Source organism: Grammomys surdaster, unplaced genomic scaffold (assembly GCF_004785775.1).
Source record: "Grammomys surdaster isolate TR1022 unplaced genomic scaffold, NIH_TR_1.0 241, whole genome shotgun sequence".
Lineage (NCBI taxonomy): Eukaryota > Metazoa > Chordata > Mammalia > Rodentia > Muridae > Grammomys > Grammomys surdaster.
Window position 1 is genome coordinate 3,009,553 of NW_021604686.1, and position 20,838 is coordinate 3,030,390.

Genomic DNA, 20,838 nt, shown 5'->3' on the forward strand with positions numbered 1-20,838 from the left:
TGTCAACAGCTAACAAGTGTCTGGGCTGAAATAGCTCTCAGCAAATGATGACTCTTTTCCACCTTTGTCTAGAACTAGACATTCCTGCCTCCTTTAAACACTGCTCATGCTGTCATTTCTCAAGACAGTCTTTCCTTTTCTGACCACTGACAGAGAAGGCTCCACTCAGAGATTTTATTACATTTTAAAATTTAAAATCTCATTTTGCTGTATATACAATAATGACCATTATCATTTGTACTGTATTGATATATTTGACAGTAGTGTGTACTGTGGGGTTTTTTTTAGACTTTTAAAATTCTTTCACAATTTCATAGTTGTGTACAATGTATCTCAGTCATTACCCTTAACTCCCCTCTTTTGCTCTCCTGCCATGGTCCGTGTTTCCCTCCTATCTTTATGCTCCTCCCTCCCTTTGCACAATCCTCTGAGTCCAGTTAGTGTTGTCTGCTGGAATGTTGAATGATTGTTGGCTTGATTTTGTGCCTGTAACCATAGATGCAGCGAGTTCCCGAGTGCAGTGGCTCTATGATATCCAGAAGACAGCATTTTTCAGCATTCCTCCCTGTCCTCCAGCTCAGTCTTTTCCATCCCCTCTTCTTCAATGTTCTCTGAGAATATGGGGGTCATGATAAAGTTGTCCCATTTAGGGCTGAGTTGAGTTGTGAATCTCAGTATTAATTGCTGCTGTCCACTGCAGAGAGAGGCTCTTTGGCCAGTTTAGGGAGTGGCACTGACCTGTGGGTATAAACAAATATTTAAAAGGCAGTTTGGCAATATGCCCATTCAGTAAAACAACAGTAGTAGGTCCCTCTGCTCAGGGCCTATGATCTCCCCAGCCAGACTTTTACCAGGTTTATAGTATCAGGTATGATTTCCCTCTTGTGGAACAGGTTTCAGATTGAATCAGAAAACAGTTGTTTTCTTTATAACCTTCATGTCACTCTTCAACCAGTTGGGTGTATCTTGCCAGCAAGTTGGTGTTGTAGCATGCAAGGGTCACCATTGATGGCTTTTCTCCCCCAGCTGCCTACATGACACCTTCTAGTACTATGAATGCTAGTTAGCAAATTTTTAGGTTAGGAAGCAAATTTTTAGGTGAGTTCTAGCTAAATTTCACTATGTCCTATAACCAAAATATGTTATGTCTTACAGCAATAGGAGCTTACCCTACTAGTTATGGTAGACAACCAAGAACAATAATAATGATCTGTGTTGTTTTGGAGGCTTCTGGGGTCCCCTCTGGTCAGTATTTTGTAGGGTAATCTCCCACACCTGGCACTGAGATTTTCATTTGATACTTGTGTCTGTCCATGCAAGGTATTTGTGTTTAAACTCTTTTAAAAATACATACACACATATATAAAATAAAATTATATACTACATACAATATATTATTATATATTTAATTAGCTTGCAGAGTTATGTGTTTCCTTAGGATTTTTACAACACTTTGAAGCACTGTGAAATTGAGCCAATTGGAATGAAGTTTCCAGTGACCGCAGCTTGGTTTCTCCAAGTTCTCTGACTCAGGGATTGTCAGCAGTAGGACCTTACTATCAGACTCTTAGGTAATCAAGAGTGCTGTATACACAGTCTGTGGTAATGGACACTTTAAAATGGCTATTAGCCATTTTGTTTGTTTTGAGAACTCTGTTCAGTACCATGCCCCAGGTTTTTTTTTTTAATGTTAGATTTGACTCTGTATATTTTATTGGCAGTTGTCTGTGTGCTACAAAGACATTTTAATTTCATTGTATCCTAATTGCTGATTACTGGCCTTACTTCTTGAGCAGTTTAAGTCTTCTTCCTAAGGTCCTTCCTTACCTGTGCCTGTATCTTGAAGTGCACTACCTCTTTTTCACCTCTAGTAGTCTTGGAGTTTCAGGTCTTCTATTGAGGTCCTTGATCTCTTTGGAGGTTACTTTGTCCATGTGAGGAAGTTAAGGATTTAATCCCATTCATCTACATGTACATACACAGTTTTACTAGTATCTGTGCCAAAAATCAGGTGACTCTAACTGTATGGCCTTATATCTAGGTTCTTTTTTGTTTCTGTTTTGTTTGTTTTGGTTTTTTAAGACAGGGTTTTTTTTGTGTAGCCCTGGCTGTCCTGGCACTCACTCTGTAGACCAGGCTGGCCTCGAACTCAGAAATCCGCCTGCCTCTGCCTCCCAAGTGCTGGGATTAAAGGCGTGCGCCACCACTGCCCGGCATATATCTAGGTTCTTTATTCCACTGACCCATGTATTTATGCCAGTACCATGGTATTTCTGTAGTAAAACTTGAAATCAGGCATAGTGATACCCCCAACAGCATTGTTCTTTTTAAGGATTGTTTTGCCTATCCTGGGTCTCCTGTATTTTCATATAAATTTTAAGATTGAGGGTTTTTTTTTCTGTTTTGTTAAAAAATGTCACTGGATATTGATTAAGATTTCATTAAATATATAGATTGCTTTTGGTTAAATAGCCATTTTCATGAGATTAATCTTTTTAATCTGAGCACTAGAGATCTTTATCTTTTAGTATCTTCATCATTTTTTTCTTCAGTGTTTTCAAGTTCTTATTATAGTGTCTTTTATATTTTTGGTTATGCTTATTTCACAGTTGTCATTGTTGTTTTGAAGGCTATTGTGAATGTGATTGTTTGCCTGATTTCTTTTTCAGTTTGTCATTGGTATGTAAGAAGGCTACTGATTTTTTGTGTATTAATTTTATGTCCTGCTATATTGTGTAAGGTGTTACTACCTTTTAAGAGTTTTGAGTCAGCCGGGCGGTGGTGGCGCACGCCTTTAATCCCAGCACTTGGGAGGCGGAGACAGGCGGATCTCTGAGTTTGAGAGTTTGAGGCTAGCCTGGTCTACAGAGTGAGTTCCAGGACAGCCAGGGCTACACAGAGAAACCCTGTCTTGAAAAAACAAAAACAAAAAAAAAAAGAGTTTTGAGTCTTTAGAATCTTTTATGTATGGAATCATACCGTCTGCAAATAGAGATACTCTGATTTTTCCCCCTTTTCTCTCTGTATCCCTATTACTTGATTTTCTTGTTTTACTACTCTAGCTTAGACTTCTAAGTACTGTATTGAGTAAGAGTGGAGAAAGTGGATATCCATGCCTTGTTCCTGCTTTTAGTGGGAATACTTTGAATTTTTTACTGCTTAATGAAACATTGTCTATAGGCTTGTCCTATATAGCCTTTAGTATGTTGAGATATGTTTCTTCTGAGTTTTTTCAGGACTCTTTTTTCCCTTCCAAGACAGGGTCTTACTATGTAGGTCTGGCTGGCTTGGAACTCATTATGTAGACCAGACTGGCCTCAAGTTCACAGAGATCTGCCTCCTCAGTGCAGGATTAAAGGAGTATGCCACCACACCTAACCTTTTTAGAGCTTTAAGAGGATGGAGTACTAGTTTTTGTCAAGTTTTTTTTTTCTCCCCTGAATCTATGAAGATGCTGTATCTCAGATTTTTTTTTTTTTTTTTTTCCGAGACAGGGTTTCTCTGTATAGCCTTGGTTGTCCTGGAACTCACTCTGTAGACCAGGCTGGCCTCGAACTCAGAAATCCGCCTGTATCTGCCTCCCAAGTGCAGAGGCATACGCCACCACCGCCCGGCTGTATCTTGGATTTTAAGTTAACTGTTACTATGTCCAGTACTTGGGAAATAGTTCAGTAAGCAAGTTGGATTGAAAGTATATTTCCAGTTTATAGATTGATTAATAAATTGAAAAGACAAGACAAACACAAACCAGGGACGGTAGCATTTATTTATAATGCTAGTACTCAGGAGTCTGAAGGAGGAAGATCAGGAGTTCAAGGCCAGTGTTGCTACATACGTTGGAGGACCATCTGATGAGGTGCCTTAGACCTAGTGTCCAAACAAACAAAAAAGTGAAAATACAAAACAAAAGTTACAGCTTTGGAGTGTAGTTTGGTTTTTGTTACTTTTGGCCTTGGGGCATACATTCACCTGCTGAAAGAATGGTTTTAAAGGTAACTGTGTGGCTCTTGCTGTTACTTTCCTTCTGTCTGAACAACTTGGGCATGTAACAGTTTCAGAGTATCTTACACAGTAGTTGTCAAAGTATGGTCCCTGGATCAGATAGATGTACTAGCATCAGAATCTGGACACTCTCAACAGGCTGCTTTAGTAAGCTCTCCAAATGATTTTGATACATGAAAATGTCCAAGAATCACCGTGCTCAAGTTTTATCATTTAACAAACATTTTACCTTTGATAAATAATAACACAATTTCTGCTTTGGAAATAATTGAATAGCTGGAAAGATAACTAATATCACTGACATCCTGGAATGTGGATAATAAATTTCCCACTGTGCAATGGCGTTGACTGGTGAATGTTTACAAAACAACAGTAACAACAAGAGAAGAGCAAGCGCGGTGGAGCATGCCTTTAACCTTAGCTCTGCAGGCAGAGGCAAGTGGATCTCTACAAAATCAAGCTTCAGGACACTTAGAGAAACCTGCCTCAAACAGAAAAACCTTGTCTCGAAAAACAGACAAAAACCCCAGAAAACAAAACAAAAAAATTCCAGAAAACAAAACAATAATAATGAAAACACAGAGAAGGGCATTTGCTACCTCTTTGAACTATATAATATTTTCTAGACTATATTTAGATGATCAGCTTGAACAACTTGTCTTATGCTAATGGGATGTGTCATGATAGAAGAAAAATGAGATGAATTGTGGTGTTGGTTGGGTTTCTTGTTTTGTTTATTTCTGAGTTCTGTAACTCCAGCTGGCCTCATAGCAGTGATCCTACCTCAGTCATCAGAATTCTTTGACATTTAATCCCTATTATAAGTAGTTGTCAGAGACAGTGAACTTGTTATCTGTAACTGTAGACAGTTTCTGTTTCACAGAAAAAGTAGTGGAAATTAGCTTTTGTTTTTAATTACTCATAGTTTCTAAAAAATGTTTATTTTGCTTGTAAGAATTATGTAGTGATATTTGTTAAAGTATGGTAAAGAAGATTTCTTCACACAGGAAGAACAGGGACCACACTTCAGTGGCGCCTTAAACAGAGACGCTTAGGTTCCACATCAAATACAACATAGACAAGTGGGTAAATTCCCACTTTAAATTAAGCTAAGGTAAAGGATAAGGGTCAGTGAATGATTCTGGGTAAAGCAACCTAACAGAATATCTTTTTTTTTTTTTTCTTTTTTTTGAGATAGGGTTTTACTATGTAGCTTTGGCTGTCCTGGAACTAGCGCTACAGACCTGGAACTCAAAGAGATCTGCCTGCTTCTATCTCTCAGGGTTGGGGTTAAAGGCATGCCACCCTGACCACCTTCTAACAAAATTCTCATGGAAGAAAGACCAGAGTGATCAGACCTTACTTGAGGCCTGGTAGAGGATGCCTTATCATATACTGAGAGTTGACAGGTACTGAAGATAGATGTTTTTTTTGTTTGTTAAACTGACTTAGCAGAATTCTTTGCTAAAAGTGAATCTTACAGGAACGTACATAGATGATCCTAGAAAAATCAGAAGCATGAATTAATTTTAGCCAAGCAAAAAAATTGTCAAATTGATATATTCAACCTTTATAGCATATCATTTATATTTTGCTTGCAATAAAGTCTAACCACAGGACCAGCTGAAGTACATTTCTAAAATGCTTGTCTACAATTTTTTTCTTTTGTTTTAAAATTGATTCTGTTCTCAAAGAGCACCATTTTGGTCCGTAGCTATATTGGTGGTCTTTTGGGATTAAACAGCAACAACAACAGCAGCTTTTATAAGCATTTACATAAATATGTGAAGGTTTTGAAGATTTACTTTTTGAGCTAAAACATTCTTGGCTTACAAACGGATCACAAAATACGCTCTGCTGGGCCCAAGTGTACCAGCAGCTTGACTATCATTTGTGGAATTAAAAAGTGAATCAGTTTTCTGCCAGGTGTACCACACCTATAATCCTACCACTTGGCAGTCTGAGGGACTAGGATGGTGAGGTCATGGCCAGCCTAAGCTACATAACACAAAATTAAACCTCCCAGGAAACTGGGTTACTTAAAGTTTCCAAGGAAAACTAGCTTGACAACTGCTTGTGGCTGCTGCATTTTCTCACCTGGGCATATTTCTAGCTTTAAAAGGCCAAGATCAAAGTCAAGTGGGACCTGATTTATATTTGATCTCCCTTTGTTCTGATTTTCTTTGCTCTCTGGGTGTTAAAGAAGAAAAGTTTCTTAGTTTCAGGATTTATATTTAGTGGTCAAACTGTTTACTGGAAGCCTAGATTCAGTGTCTTTGCTATTTTTGATAACTTATTAAGAAGAACATTCAGTCTTTGAAAGCCAACATCAAGGCTATCGTATATTGAGGTAACCCTTGGAACTGTAGTTATTAGAAAAATGTAAGAACGCATTTTGGGCTTCTGATTCTTTTCTTTGTTATTAAAATCTTCTAGTTCAGCTAGGTGTAAAGCATAACTAATCCCTGTACTTGGGAGTCAGGGCATGTGGAATTCCGTGAATTTCAAGGCTAGCCTGGTCTACCTAGTGAGTTCTAGTACAGGCAGAGTTACATAGAGGCCCTGCCCCCCAAAAACAAATATGAAACCAAAGCTAATTCAGTCTGTTCCTTAGATTTGCTGTTAGGTTATATTTTAAGACATTTTATTTTATGTATATTAGTGTTTTTGCCTATGGCTGTCTCTATATCACATGTGTACCTAGTGTCCATGGAGATCAAAAGAAGGCATTGGATTCCTTGGAACTGGAGTTATAGATGGTTGTGAAAAAAAAAACCAGAATTGATTATAAGTTGTTTTAATTTTTACTCATAATCTTACTTTATTTAAAGTTGGTCCGTCCTTTTGAAACATGTTGGAATTCTTTGTGCTGGTGGCTTTCAATGTTCTTATGGAAAGTGGAAAAATGAAAATTCAGATAAGCAATTGGGATGGTCCAGCAGGTGCTACACAAGCCTAACAACCTAAGTTAGATCCTTGGTACTCCACCACTGAAGGAGAAAGCCAGCTACTGAAAGTGAGCCTCTGACTTCCACATGTGTCATGGTGTTCACACTCCCAAACATAAATGAAGGTTAAAAACACTCAGAGTGCTGGGCAGTGGTGGCGCACACCTTTAATTCCAGCACTTGGGGGCAGAGGCAGGTGGATTTCTGAGTTCAAGGCCAGCCTGGTCTACAGTGTGAGTTCCAGGACAGCCAGGGCTATACAGAGAAACCCTGTCTCAAACCCCCCCCCCAAAAAAAAAACAAAAACAAAAACAAAAAACAACAAAAAATCACTGAGAGCTGGGCATGTTGGTATATGCCTTTATCCCAGAACTCAGTAGGCAGGTGGATCTCGTGAATGAGTTTGAGGCCAGGCTGGTAGATAGAGCAAGCTCCAGGCCAGGCAGGGATACACAGTGAGGCTCCTCCACACAGCACAATCAGACAGTCTACATTCCCGTCCTGCAACGAGCGAGTCTCTGGAGTCAGGCAAGTCTCTGTGTTCTTTCAGCTTGAAAGTCTCTCCAGAGAACACCTAGGGCTAGTGTGGGCTAAAAGTAATGCTATGTACTGTCCATCTTTTAATGCTGTATTTGTAGCTTTACAGGTTACAGGTAGTTTATGTACATGGTTCATATCAACTTCACATTACCATCACGGTTAAGATAAGAATTACTGTTCCCATTTTTCAGATGAGAAATTTGATTGAAGAAATGGAAGACTCCCATAGAGAGGCCCCTTGGTATCTATTTATCTAACAGTACAACAGCACAGTGTGAACTCAGGGTGTCAGGCCTTGGATCTGTAACACTAGAAAGTCGGTGCTTGTATTTTTCTGTGATGAGAGAATCCTGTGGCCTTATATTTAAAAGTTTAAATTTAAAACTTTTTCTTTGCCAGTGACTTTTCTTTTTTCCTCATCAAGGGTCTTACCATGTATTCTGGTTGGTCTGGAACTCATGTAGACCAGGCTGGCCTCAGACTTACAGATCTGCTTGTCTTTGTTAGAAAAAAGGCCTCCACCAGGCCTGGTTGGTTAACCTTAAGCCCATATAGCTCAGGAGATTATACTTGCCTTGTCAGTGGGAATTGACAGCAAAAGTGAAATCAGAATGCTTGTTGAAGATCCTTCTCTCCAGTACTTTTTTTGGAGGAGGGTCTTTCCAGAAGTTATTTAACATGTGGATTGTCCTTTACAGTTTTATAGAATTGTTTCACACATGTTATAAGATCTTCATAGCATCATTCCTATTTGAAGAAACTGTTGTAAGTGCAGAGAATTTAAGTTGTGGAGATACTCAAAGTCTCACACTATTTTCAGGCTGAAGTTAACTGATTTGATCTGAATAAAAATCCTACAACTCTAATTTTATCTCAGGTTTTTGAGAATTTACTGTTTAGCCTAACCAATATCCAGTGTTTTCCTGTCTCACTATTGTTAAGCCAACTAGTAGTTAATATGCTGTGTTCTGAGTTGGTGAGATGGTTTACCTCAGTAGGTAAAGGCACTTGCTTCCAGGTCTGATGCCTGAGTTTGATCTCTGGGACCTACATCATAGAAGGACAGAACTGATTAATGTAACTTGTGTTCTGGGATATGGCCGCCAGCACATATGCAGAAGTGTGCACATGTGCATGCACACACACATACTGAGGTGAATGGATCAGGGAGGAAAGAGAAGGCTGTTTTAAAAAATAAGTCTATACTTTCTTTGTAAGAAGAATACTGCCTTTTTTTTTTTTCCTGTGTTTTTGAGGCAGAGTTTTATTTGTAGTCTGGGCTGGTCTAGAATGTTGTACTACCTCTATTATTGGACTGCCTCCATTGTTTCTAATTTCTGCCAGTTCAGTGGTTTACAATTCTTAGCAACTGCCAATTACTTGTGTCAACATATGCGTATCTGTTGTTGCCACACATTACCACAGTGGTCCTTGTTTTATTAGAAAAGTTACAGTAGATTTTTTGGTTATTTTTAAAACATGGAATCTAAGTTAAATTTGTTTTGTGTGTGAAGTTCTGTTTGCCAGGCTGCTGTAAAGCGATGCCAAAGGTTGCTGTATGTGGTCTGTTTAGTATTTATTTCTTTGGAGACATATGATAATAAGTAACATTATTGAGTGCTTAGTATGTGCCATGTGCTGTTTGAAGCTGTGTTGTTTTATTGTAATCCTCACAGTAACCCTCTAAGGAAATTGCTATTATTAGCTCCTTTTTACAGATAAGCAGATGAAGCTCAGAGAGGTTAGGCCACTTCTCTAAGGTCATACAGTTAGTAACAGAACCTCGTATGAACCCAGGTAATCTGAATTTATTGTTCATTAAATTTAATCACTAAACTATGCAGGCTTTTTTTTCTTTTTTACTTTTAGGCATCAAGTTGAATATTTTTTCAAAGCAAAAAAGCTAGTTAATTTAGGCTAACAAATCCTGTTGCTATTTTGGATGGTATAATTTCAGAACCAAGGGTGGAATTTAGTTTATAATGATCTTAATACTCACATTTTTGACATGTTTGTTTTATTGAAAGGAGCAGGCTTGACTTTGGAAAATGCCTTGTGATGGTTGTTATCTCTACCTAGTGCTAGTGATCAGGTAGTCCAATAGCTCAGCACCAGCGCCTCCCACACACCCGCCCCAGCATCTTCTCTTTCTACTGCTACCATATCTTTAAGCCTGCCTTACTCTTGATGGGTATACATGGAGGGACTGCCTGTGGACTTTTGACTAGTTTTGTGTTAAGCAGTAGTGAGGCATGGTCTGCTTAATTAACAGAAGAAGCTGTGTAGGCTCAAGGAACATTTTTATAGCAGTTCTACACAGATTTAAAATTCTCTTTCCCTGTAACCACCTTGAGCATTAGGTCTTGTGCTCAATCTTATTTTTGAAATAGTTGATTTGAATTTGTGGACATGTATGAGAGAAAGAGAACAGACATTTTCTTGTATCTTTGGTGTAATCTCTTTATTTTGAGATATGAAGGAAAGAACAGCATGAGCCACCCACAGAAATCAGTTGTAGAGGGGCTTGAAGGGAACTTTAGTCCTATCGCCTTCCCTCCCTCCCTTCCCCCCTCCCGCCCCCCCCCCCCCTCCCCCCCTCTCTCTCTCTCTCTCTCTCTCTCTCTCTCTCTCTCTCTCTCTCTCTCTCTCTCTCTTTCTAGAGAGTGGCAAGTGTAGGCGAGATTTGGAGGTTTGACCTTGGCAGTAGTCAGCTAAGGGACAGAAGTTATGTTACCTGTACTGTGGCTCCAGTTCCCTTAAAGGCAAGTGAGAGTTCGTTGGTAAAGATTTTCTTCCTTAGGTTGTATGTGGAGATAGTTTACAACTTGCTCTTTTGAGTTCCTTTTCTCTTTGCACTCTTTTCAAATCTACACACCCAGTTTCTCCTGCCAGAGAGCTCCTCCTTTTCCCTGCTGCTAGTCCCAGCTGTCATCTCCGCTCCCATCCCCCAACCTCAGCTATGCAATTTTCATTATACTTTTCTGGGTTTTGCTGCTTCTATTTTCACTCCCCTTCAACAACAGCTTATATTCCCTGCCTCCCTAAATGTCCTGTATTATTGTGCTATCAAATAAGTGCTTCTGGTGGTCCCCTAACTTCAGGCAGTTTTATACTTTCATGTTGAGGGCACAGTTTGTTTGAAAGCCCTTGGTGATAAAAGGCAGGGCAGTGACTCAGGTTCTGAGCTGCTTCTGAAAGCTGGTTCTTCTGAATTGGAGCTAATTTTGGATAGATAACGAGGCCAGATGATTGCTAATAACCTTCCTTGCTAATTGTGATTTATTTCACAGTGCTGTATAGAGAAGTTCTTTCCCAGTTTGGAGGGAAATAGATCTGTTTACATGCTTTTTTTTTGTTTTAAATGAGTGTTCAGCTATCAAGGAATCTCATAGTTTCTGTAGAGACAGTATAGTTTGTGAAAAAGAACCCCCAAATAAGAATTAAAGACACTTTAGCTCCAGGTATATTCAGGCTTAGCCACTTAAGTTATCTTGGTTAAGTCATTCTAGTGGAGGATGCCTACCTAATGTTTTGTGTCTAAGAATTACCAATTAATTTACTAAATTAAATGATGAAAAATGTATCTTTAATTTATTTTGAAATGACTGCTCATTTCTTTTACTTTCGTAGCCTTGTAAGACACATTGATTCCAGGTGTGTGGTAAGAGACCATGCTTTGGCTTTGGGTAATTTTAGTTCTGTCTAGGCCAGACTTTCATGATGATGGGCAAAATATTCTTAGATGACTCTCAATGTTAGAGATTCAGAACCAAGCAAGGGCAAGCACTCTTCACATCCAGCTACATCCCTAGCTTGCAACACTTGACAGTTTTTGGACTACAGGGTTTATAACACTACCTTACTTATAAAGCAGTATTGGGAATAATGTATATCAAGTGCCTGCAATATTTAGAAAATGTCGCCTTAGAGAAGGGAGGAGTTCAAGAGCCTCCATTCCTGACGTAGGAGATATTGAAAGTTAATGACTACTGGAAGAGAGAGAATTCCTTTGTTTGTTTGTTTGCTTGCTTGCTTGTTTTAAGGATGTGGCTCCTTGTTAGCTAGACCACACTCCAATGGATGGCCCCACGTCCATAGGAAGCTCCAAGTGGCCTCCGTGGGTTATTAAGAAGAGGTAGGACTGGGTCTAAATGATTAAGGAGGGGTATGGTGAGAAGGGAGTAAATGTGATTAAAATGCATTGTGTGAAATTTTTAAAGAATTAATAAACTGCTAAAGAAAACACTGCCTAATGTCTTGATATCTTTCATCTGTTTTAAGATAGTTTTAGTGGGCAAGAGAGATGACTCAGCAGTTAAGAGCACTGAATCATAAAAAGTATATCTTTAATTTACCTTTAAATGACTATGCTAACTTTCTAGCCTTGTAAGACACATTGATTGCAGGTGTGGACATTGTTAAGGGACCATGCTGGCTGTTAAGAGCCACTGGCTGTTCTTCCAGAGGTTCTGAGTTCAATTCTCTGTACCTATATGGTCGCTCATGACCATCTATAAACGGATCTGATGCCCTCTTCTGGCATGCAGGTGTATATAAAACACACAAATAAATTTTTTTTTTTTAAAAAAAAAACATAGTTTCAGTCCTTTTTTTTAAAAAAGATTTATTTTATGTGTATAGATGGTTTTGCTCGCATGTTAGTACTATATGAATGTGCGGTTCTTAAAGAGGCCAAAAGAGGGAGTCTGACTCTCTGGAGTCTCTGGAACTAGATTCATTTGGTTCTGAGAACCAAACTTAGATCCTCTGCAAGGATGAATGAATGCTCAGAACCTTTGAGCCATCTTTCCAGCTCCTTCAATTTTGTTTTCTAAAAAGTTTAAATTTGGATCTTATAATCTACCAGTTCAAATAGTAATTTTGACTTGGTCTTAATTCTGTTTCTTTTTCCTTTTGTTTCTGAGATAGGGTTTCTCTGTGTAGCACTGGCTATTCTAGAACTAGATTTGTGAACCAGGCTAGCCTCAGAACTCACAGAGAACCACCTGCCTTTGCCTCTGAGCTCTGAGATCAAAGGTGTGCACCACCATGCCTGACCTAAGCCTGGCCTATTAGAGTAACATATTTTTCCTCCAGGCTGAGTAATTTGTTTTGTTTTATGTAGTGGGAATTATGCTTAGATCCTTTTCTCTATTCCTTTGAGTTGTGTAATACTGGGATTTGGGGTTGCACTGGAATTTCATGGGTTCTGTTGGTTTGGAACATCCTTTTTATATCAGCATAGCCAACAGATTAGTAAGCAAGCTTTAGTCTAATAACTGGTATTCAGAAGAAAGTAGAACATAACACAAGTCTAATAGGTTTCTAGGACTTTGTCAAGTACATAAATACAGCATCTGAGGGATATAAGAGCCCCACCTTCATGGACAGTGTCAGAGTGAAATGTGATTTCCATTAACTGATCAGAAATATGATAAAGATACTCTTGACAGTGTTTTCAAGAATTTACTGATAACTAGTGTTCCCCGGCAACTAGACTGCTAGTTAAAGCCAGCTTCCTTAATCTCCCCTATTTGTAGGCATTAACTTTCTGGCAGTTGGTAGCAGTTTATGAGCATAACCGAGATACCGCCCTTTAAATCAGCATTTTACCTAGCAGCAAGCTCAGTTCTATACAGGACCTTGGCAGTTCTTTTCTGTATTTATTAAACAACTTCTGTGTTTGAAATTGACATTTGTTTGGCTGGTTGGACTTGTATTCGTTTCTTACAAGGTCCTAGATCTTGTAAGAAAGATCTTATACAAGGTCTTAGAGGTCAAAGGGGAAGTTTCAAATAACATATTCAAAGCACAACATTTAGTCTAAGCCTGTTGATTACTGTGTTTCTATATTATTCACTCTGAAAGCTAGTTAAAAGGCCAGTATGAATGTAGAGGTCTTGACCTGTACTTGAATATGGTAGTCAGTACGTCCGTAGTGTTCTTAGCTCATCAGAGTGGGATTTGTCTCCAAAGGCAGGTACTGCTTTGGTTATAAACAGGAACATTTATACGTAGCAACCTCCATTTTCAGTTAGCTGATTACATCCTTGGCTTCTAGACGATAGAAAAACTTGGATTTTGTTCACCTGTTCTCTGGAGTGTTCTTAAATCTAAGATTGGCAGATTCTGACCTGGTGATCTGTTCACTGTAGATGAGCATACTTAGCTCAGAAGCCAAGCCACTCAGAGTGCCTTCTTTAAACTCTTGCCTTATTATACTTTAGGGCATTGCCTAATGGTAGACATTCAGGGGCAGGGCTGGGGAGGGAACCTGGAGAATGAATGAGTAAATCCTTGCCCTGTGATATATCTTTCCCACTATAGGCTTTTACGATACGCCTAGACTATGATGATTTTTTTTTTTAAACCTCTGCTATTACTAACCTAACTTGTCTTATAGAAAGCAAGTTATGGGCAGGTAATAGAAGCAGGCATCAGCTTTAGTTCTGAGCAGTGCCTAAAATGCAAGTTGAGGCATACCCTTCACCCAGCAGGTTAGTTAATTCATCAGTGTACACTCCTCATCCTCTTTGAACTGACTGCGAGTAGCCAGGCGATTACCCTCTGTAGGAAGAGCCTGTCAGGAGCCACAGTTTATTTCAAAGACTGGCTTTTCAGGAGATTTTACTAGTAGAATTTATAGAATCCTGAAGAGCATTGTCCCATCTTTTCACTGGCAATGATTGGGTTGCTGTTAGTGTTGGTTCAGCTTCTGACCTGAGCACAATAGTTCGTTCTCTTTGGTGTGAAGTACAGACTGCTTTTTTTCTGTTCCTGAGGGTTTGTCTTCAGATAGATGCATAGACAGTTGGGCTGTTTGTTTGCTATGGGCCCAGGGAAGATTAGGAGATGGAAAAGTCTAAACTAAGGATAGTATCTTACATGTGAGAATTTTGCTGCCCTTCAGCTGAAATTTGGACTCTGAATAATAAGAGAAGGTACTAGATCAGTTAATGTACTTCTTGTTGAGGTTTAGGAAAGATCCTGCATCTCTAATGAAATGTTTACACATTCAAAAAAGATCCTGACTTGGCATTAAAACCCATTACCACTTCCTGTTATCTTCCATCATTTGCCTGAGTTTGGAAAGGTAATGGTTTTGTGCTCTATGGAAGGATATTCTTCCCAAGACCTAAGGCTTTCTCATTCCTACCAGCTGGGCCCATTGCTAAAATGCTTTCCAGTGGGCTTGCTTTTGCCTGGCCAGCACCTGGGCTGCCCCAGCTTGTAATTGGCCTGCCTTTGCTTCATAAGCTTCCCAGGGTGGTTCTTCTTCTAAAAGCTTGTATGAATTGCTATTACTGTCTCTTTATAGTTTAAAAATGAATCCTTTTTTGTTCTCTGCAACTCATTTGCTTTTTTCTTTTCTTTTCTTTCCTTTAAATTATTAACACCTGTTGATTCTTTTTTTTTTTTTTTCTGATTGGCCTGTCACTGCATTCCTGCTCCCCCTCCCTCTAGCTGGGTTTGTCAAGTCGCCCATGTCAGAAACTAAGCTCACGGGGGACGCCTTTGAGCTGTACTGTGACGTGGTCGGGAGTCCCACGCCAGAGATCCAGTGGTGGTACGCAGAAGTCAACCGGGCAGAGTCTTTCAGACAGCTGTGGGACGGTGCTCGGAAGCGCCGTGTCACCGTAAACACCGCCTACGGGTCAAACGGCGTGAGTGTGCTGAGAATAACCCGGCTCACCTTGGAGGACTCTGGGACTTACGAGTGCAGGGCCAGCAACGACCCCAAGAGGAATGACTTGAGGCAAAACCCTTCCATAACATGGATTCGAGCCCAGGCCACCATAAGCGTCCTTCAGAGTGAGTCCAGCACCCTACAGTAGTAGTACTGTAGTCTTTAGAGGTGGCCCAATGACCCTTCCCTTCTGCTTCCTTTCCCTCTACCCTCATATGATCGCTTACCCCATCCCTTGTCTTTGTTTTTTCAAATCCACGACCCTTTTGGTTGTAGTGTATGAAAACATTTGTGGCTACTTTTTTTTTTCTCTGCCGTCCTTTCTATTTCCTTTATCTCCCAACCCTTCTCTGTGTCTTTCTCCTCAGGAACAAAGAACTTGAGGAAACCCATGACTGTCCAAAGTCAGCTTCGCTGGGAAGAGGTGGGGAGGGAGAACTGGGGAAACAAAACATTTTTTAAAAGCACAAATGCCAGGCAGTGGAATGAGGGTAGTGTTGAAACTGTTTTTCCCCCTCCTCTTTAATTTTGTAGTAGGTTTCCTGCTACCCTTTTGCTGAGTGCTTCTTCGGTGCCTTTCTATTTTTGTTTTTCTCCCCACTCTAACTACTTTTTATTTCCCCTGTTCATCTGTTGGAAGCTCACTCTGAATAGCTAGCTGCCTTTACCTCTATGGTTTTAAGTTTGTGTCTGCCCAGCCTTTTCCCTTGCTGTGACTTGGTGTCATCCTGTTCTGTTGATAGGAATGTTGCCATGGTGCAGTGTGGTAGTATGTGTTTTGTGGGTGGCATGTAAGCTTGGATATTTTCACAGCTCCAGCTATTTTTCTTTTCTAAAGCAGTGGCATGTGCTTCTCTGATAGCAGTCCTCCAATGCAACAGCACGGTTCTTTCTGGGCCTGTTTTCTTAAAAGTAGCCGCCTGAGAGGCTCTCCCTTAGTCTTGCTATCAGGAGCTAGGTGCTCTGAAGCTGAAAATTATATTGTTTTAAAAACTTTCATGCTGTCTTGAAAGTCAGAATTGTATCTGGTTCCTATCCACAGACAGCTTAGCTTGGTTTTGATGTTTTCACAAATTTCCTTATCTTGGTGGATGATAAACTCAAAAATAATTTGGAAATCATTCACACTGTCTGTTTCTTTGTCTTTAAAAAAAAAAAAAAAGGAAGTTAAATCTCAATCCAAGTCCTCTTGAGTCCTGTGTCTGTTGTACAAGTTAGGTTTGGGTGGCCAGTTCTCTTTCTGAAACCTGCATGGTAGGAAGCAGAGCCCAACACAAAAATCCATGCTCTCACCAGGAAGAGTTCTAGTCCTGCATTTATTTGACTTGGTTCTGACTGAGGGGCATTCTCAATTTAAAGGAGGGGTCTAATGATTTTGAGTGGTTTAGTGAGAGAACTGAATGATTTAGAGAGAATGAAGTTTAGCAGTAAAATACACTATTTTTATGAGCAATTTGGTGATAGCACAGTAATATGAGAGGGACCCTGAATCTATGTACTTAGAAAACGAATGTATATATGAAAAATATCAAATATTAGATAATATCAAATTAGTATTTGTTTTGTGTCCACTTGGAAAACTGGAGGAGGGGATATGAAGGGAGACAGGAGAGGCTGTTGCAGTTGGTACTGCTGAATCAGAGAGCTTGCTTCTGTGAAGGGGAAAAGAAATGGGGAACAGTAACCCAGCAATTTTTCTTTCTTTTAACAATTTTTTCTTTTAACAACTTTTTTCCCCTTGCACGCCTCCTTCTCCTGCCCCCTTGCTCCTTTCCTTAAACAAAAAGCAGAATTATCTAAATGGCCACAAAGGTCTCTAAAAGTTCATAGTTATAGACTGGGCATTAGGTAGTCTCACTTCTAAGAATCTTAACTTGTAGCTAAAAAGACTGACTGGCTGTAGGGAGTATAAGAGTAGGCTTTGGAGTTAAGTATGCATCAGTTCCCAAGAGCACATAGTACTTCCTCAGTTTACTTAGAAACAAATTTCTTAACTTACAGGTATCTGCATATACTGGAGCCATAGCCTGCCTAGTCAGTTTCTCCCTGGATATCTATATCATTTGCTTAATACAAGTTAGCTGTAATACCCTGAACTTAACTTTAAATTGTTTTGTGATCTTAGGCTCCTTAGAAACATTGCCTCTAGAGGGAGGTTGAATTTTTCTAACAATGACTGGTACTTTCCCCAAAGCTCTTTGAATAAAGTAAACCAGAAGAGAAATAGGTCCAGTTTTTAGGCTTGTTTTGCCAGATGTTCTTTATATAAACATGCTGGTTAGGGTAAGAGTCCTACCTATTGCTTCTAAATAGAAGTTAGTGACAAGTAAAAATATTTGAATTTCTAAATGTTCATCTCTCTTGGACTTTCACTGGGTAGCACTGGGCCACAGAAATAAATATCTCACCTTCATCCTGGTGTAGAACACAAATGGAGTATTGTAGCCAGAGGAGCTCAGCATAGTGCTAGTTTCACATGCAGTAATGACAGAAGTCAGGTTACCCTGCACTGCAGTCCTCCTATGGGACAGAATCAACTTGCTCCCAGCCGACTCTTTCCTGGATCCTTAACATTTAAGGGAAAAAGTACTTTCTTTTGCCTTCTAAGATTTCTTAGCAGAAAGTCTACCAGATTGCTCTCATCACCTTCTTAATCTCCCTGAGCTGCAATGATCATTTACATCGACACAGGTAAGAGTAGCATTTTCTTTGCCTCCTTGTATATAAACATCTGGAAACTCTTGGCCTCATTCTCAGAGTTCTCCCTTTCTCAGTGCAATCTGAGAGGAAGAACCAGGAGATTCCCAAGTGGGATAGAATATGAAATTGGACAATAAAAATTCGGTGAAAACTTGAAAGTGTGTTTGGGTTTAATGTTGCTTTTGATATATTTTTAATTTCTCTTCTGTGGAGTACTGGTTCTATCTTTTTCTCTTCTGTTTTTGCTTGGTTTTAATTTTTCTTGGAATTGTGATGCTTTCTGCTGATGGTGTATGTGCGCCTTCCATTGCAGGGTTTGCAGCTGTTCTGCTCGACTTCTTAAAGCCCAGGGATTTGGCTTTTGTCCAGTATGTCTTGAACTCATGGGACACCAATGCGCTAACGTGTTTACATGCATTTGCTTTTGTCCTAGTGGCTGCTATACCTCCATTATTTGTATATAGAGACCTTGTTTGGTGTTACTAAATAGGACCAGTGCTGAATGGAAGATAACTATTATCCTGTTGTCAGAGTTGGAAATTAGTCAGCACCAGTTTGTTAACTGAGGCAATTTCAAGATTTGCTTTATCATAAGATAATAAAGACATTAGCTTTATAAGCAGAGATGTTACATGAGTTAGAAAGTCATTAAGACATTACATTTTCCAAATATCTCATGACTTCTCCATTTGTCCTCTTCCCTCCTCTGAACTATATAAGAAGCAGTTTCAGAAGAGGGAGACAGTTCTATCCTCAAAAGTTAGAACTGCTCTTTATAAAATGATGAGGGAAGCTGCTGTAGAAACATATACTAGAAAGTAGCTACAGGGAAGTGGGAAATCAGTCGTGGGTGTCTGAGAAGGGATGTGGGGAAGAGAGGCACATACCTCTTACTGTGGATGGGAAAAGGTGATTGGTTGAGACTTCACCTGAAAGACAACATTCAATCCAAAGTAGGAAAAAACCTAAATCTGGGAAAAGATAAAACTCAAGCAACATAGTCCTGATTATAATATAGAAATGAAAATTTACAAGTTTCTTCAAGATAAACCCACCAGAAATGATTCAGTGTATTTATAATTTTTTTTTTTTTGCTTAATGGATTCTATTTAGCTAATTGTAGGTTATTTTTATAGACAGATGTTATCTTAAGTTATCCAAGCCCAGAATAGAAACCAGAAAGAAATATCTTTACCTTGCAGTAAGGTGAAGGTTTTGGGGGCTAGGAGGTATTGGGAATTGGGGGACAGAAATAGGAAACTTAGATGTATTTTATAGGGCCAGTTTTGCCACCGATAGTAATTTTGTCCTTGGACATGTCATTTTACTTTTCTAGCCCATAAAAGAAGAGCAAACCTTGTGGTTCCAAGTTTCTAGGAGCCCATATACCAAGACATACTACACTCTAGTGTAATTGTATTGTCTTGCAGTGCAATGTGTTTTAAAGTGCAATTCTGAAAAGGTTGTTTTGGGAGTAAACATGGGCTGGAGAAAAGTCTCAGTGGTTTTTTAAGAAGTTACACTCCTCAGCATTTTAAAGAATGCAAGAGACTTCCAATGGGAAGTTTATATTTAAATCTTTTCTATGGAATGGCTGTGGTTGGTTTGCTGTAGGGTTACCAGATTTCATTGTGGGAACAACCATATATGTATTATGTGTTGCTTTTTCAAAGTCCAGTGGCTCCGTCAGGAGTCTGTTACATAAATGACACACTGCCTTTGCATTCAGAACTGCAAGGCAGACCTCCTTTTTCTTATAGATGCTGAATTGGCTGGTGGTTCTTATTTCATAAAATTGTGGTATTGAAAACTGTAAGTGGATTGTTGCCAGTGCAAGCACATGTAATACGCCCATTCTTTCACGTCTAGGCCAGCTGGTCTTCAGGCTGTTGTCTGCGCTAGTGGTCATTTGCTTATAATCATTGTTTTTCCTTTTTTTAACTTCCACCAAAGTGGTAAAGTGAAAGTCCCAATGTAGTCCTGTCTGCCTTCCCTCTTCTTCTAGTCTCCCCATCCTACCCCATTTAACTCTCAGGCCAGGGCTACAAACAGTGGAAAACTATGGCACTCTGTCATTATGTACTCTAATTACAGAACCAAGAATTGTCACCAGTGAAGAGGTCATTATTCGAGACAGCCTCCTTCCTGTCACCCTGCAGTGTAACCTCACCTCCAGCTCTCACACCCTTACGTACAGCTACTGGACAAGGAATGGAGTAGAACTCACTGCCACCCGTAAGAATGCCAGCAACATGGAGTACAGGTAAGAACTAACACTCTTGGGAACAAAGAGGGGAGTATGTTCATAATCCTTCATCATTAGCAGTTGACAATTTGTACGATACAGTTATGAGTATGAAACTGCGAAGTAAAGGATACATTGTGGAATGAGTGAGATGGCTCAACAGGTAAGGGTGCTTCCCGCCAGGAATCCACATGGCGGAAGGGAAGAACCAACTGTGTGGCAAGTTGTCCTGCACACTTGCGAGTACGTGCATATGTGCGTGTTTGCATATATTAAATAAACATTTTTACAAAAGAGAGATGCTGGGTGTGGTGGTGCATGTCTTTAATCCCAGCACTTGGAAGGCAGAGGCAGGTGGATCTCTGAGTTCAACCAGCATGCTCTACAGAGTGATTTCCAGGACAGCCAGAATTTGGTAGAAAAACGGTGTCTCAAAAAGCAAAACAAACAAAAAGAAGGGTGGGGTGGGGTGAGAGACAGAGGGTCACACGTAGACACTTTATGAATTATTTTGTTACAGAAACTTGAACTGGTTCCTAAACTGTTTTCCATGCTTTTCTAAAGGTCTTTCATATTAATGCATCCTATCCTCATTAGGAATTTACATGTACATGTTGAAAAGATGAATTTGAGAATGTTTCTATTAAAAATTCAGTATGATCTCATTATTTCAGTGAACTGAACTCTTTCCCAAATTCTGTACTTTGATTTGAGAT

At 39.6% G+C, this 20,838-nt stretch overlaps 1 protein-coding gene across 1 annotated transcript in view; it reads left to right on the plus strand.

Moving 5' to 3' along the window:
• The window catches only part of Nptn (neuroplastin), a 67,101-nt gene that overhangs the window by 21,906 nt on the left and 24,357 nt on the right, over positions 1–20,838 (plus strand). Inside the window, exon 2 of the mRNA XM_028774425.1 lies at positions 19,972–20,140. Within this exon, the coding sequence (XP_028630258.1) occupies positions 19,972–20,140 (169 nt within the window). The remainder of the gene's footprint in view (positions 1–19,971; positions 20,141–20,838) is intronic.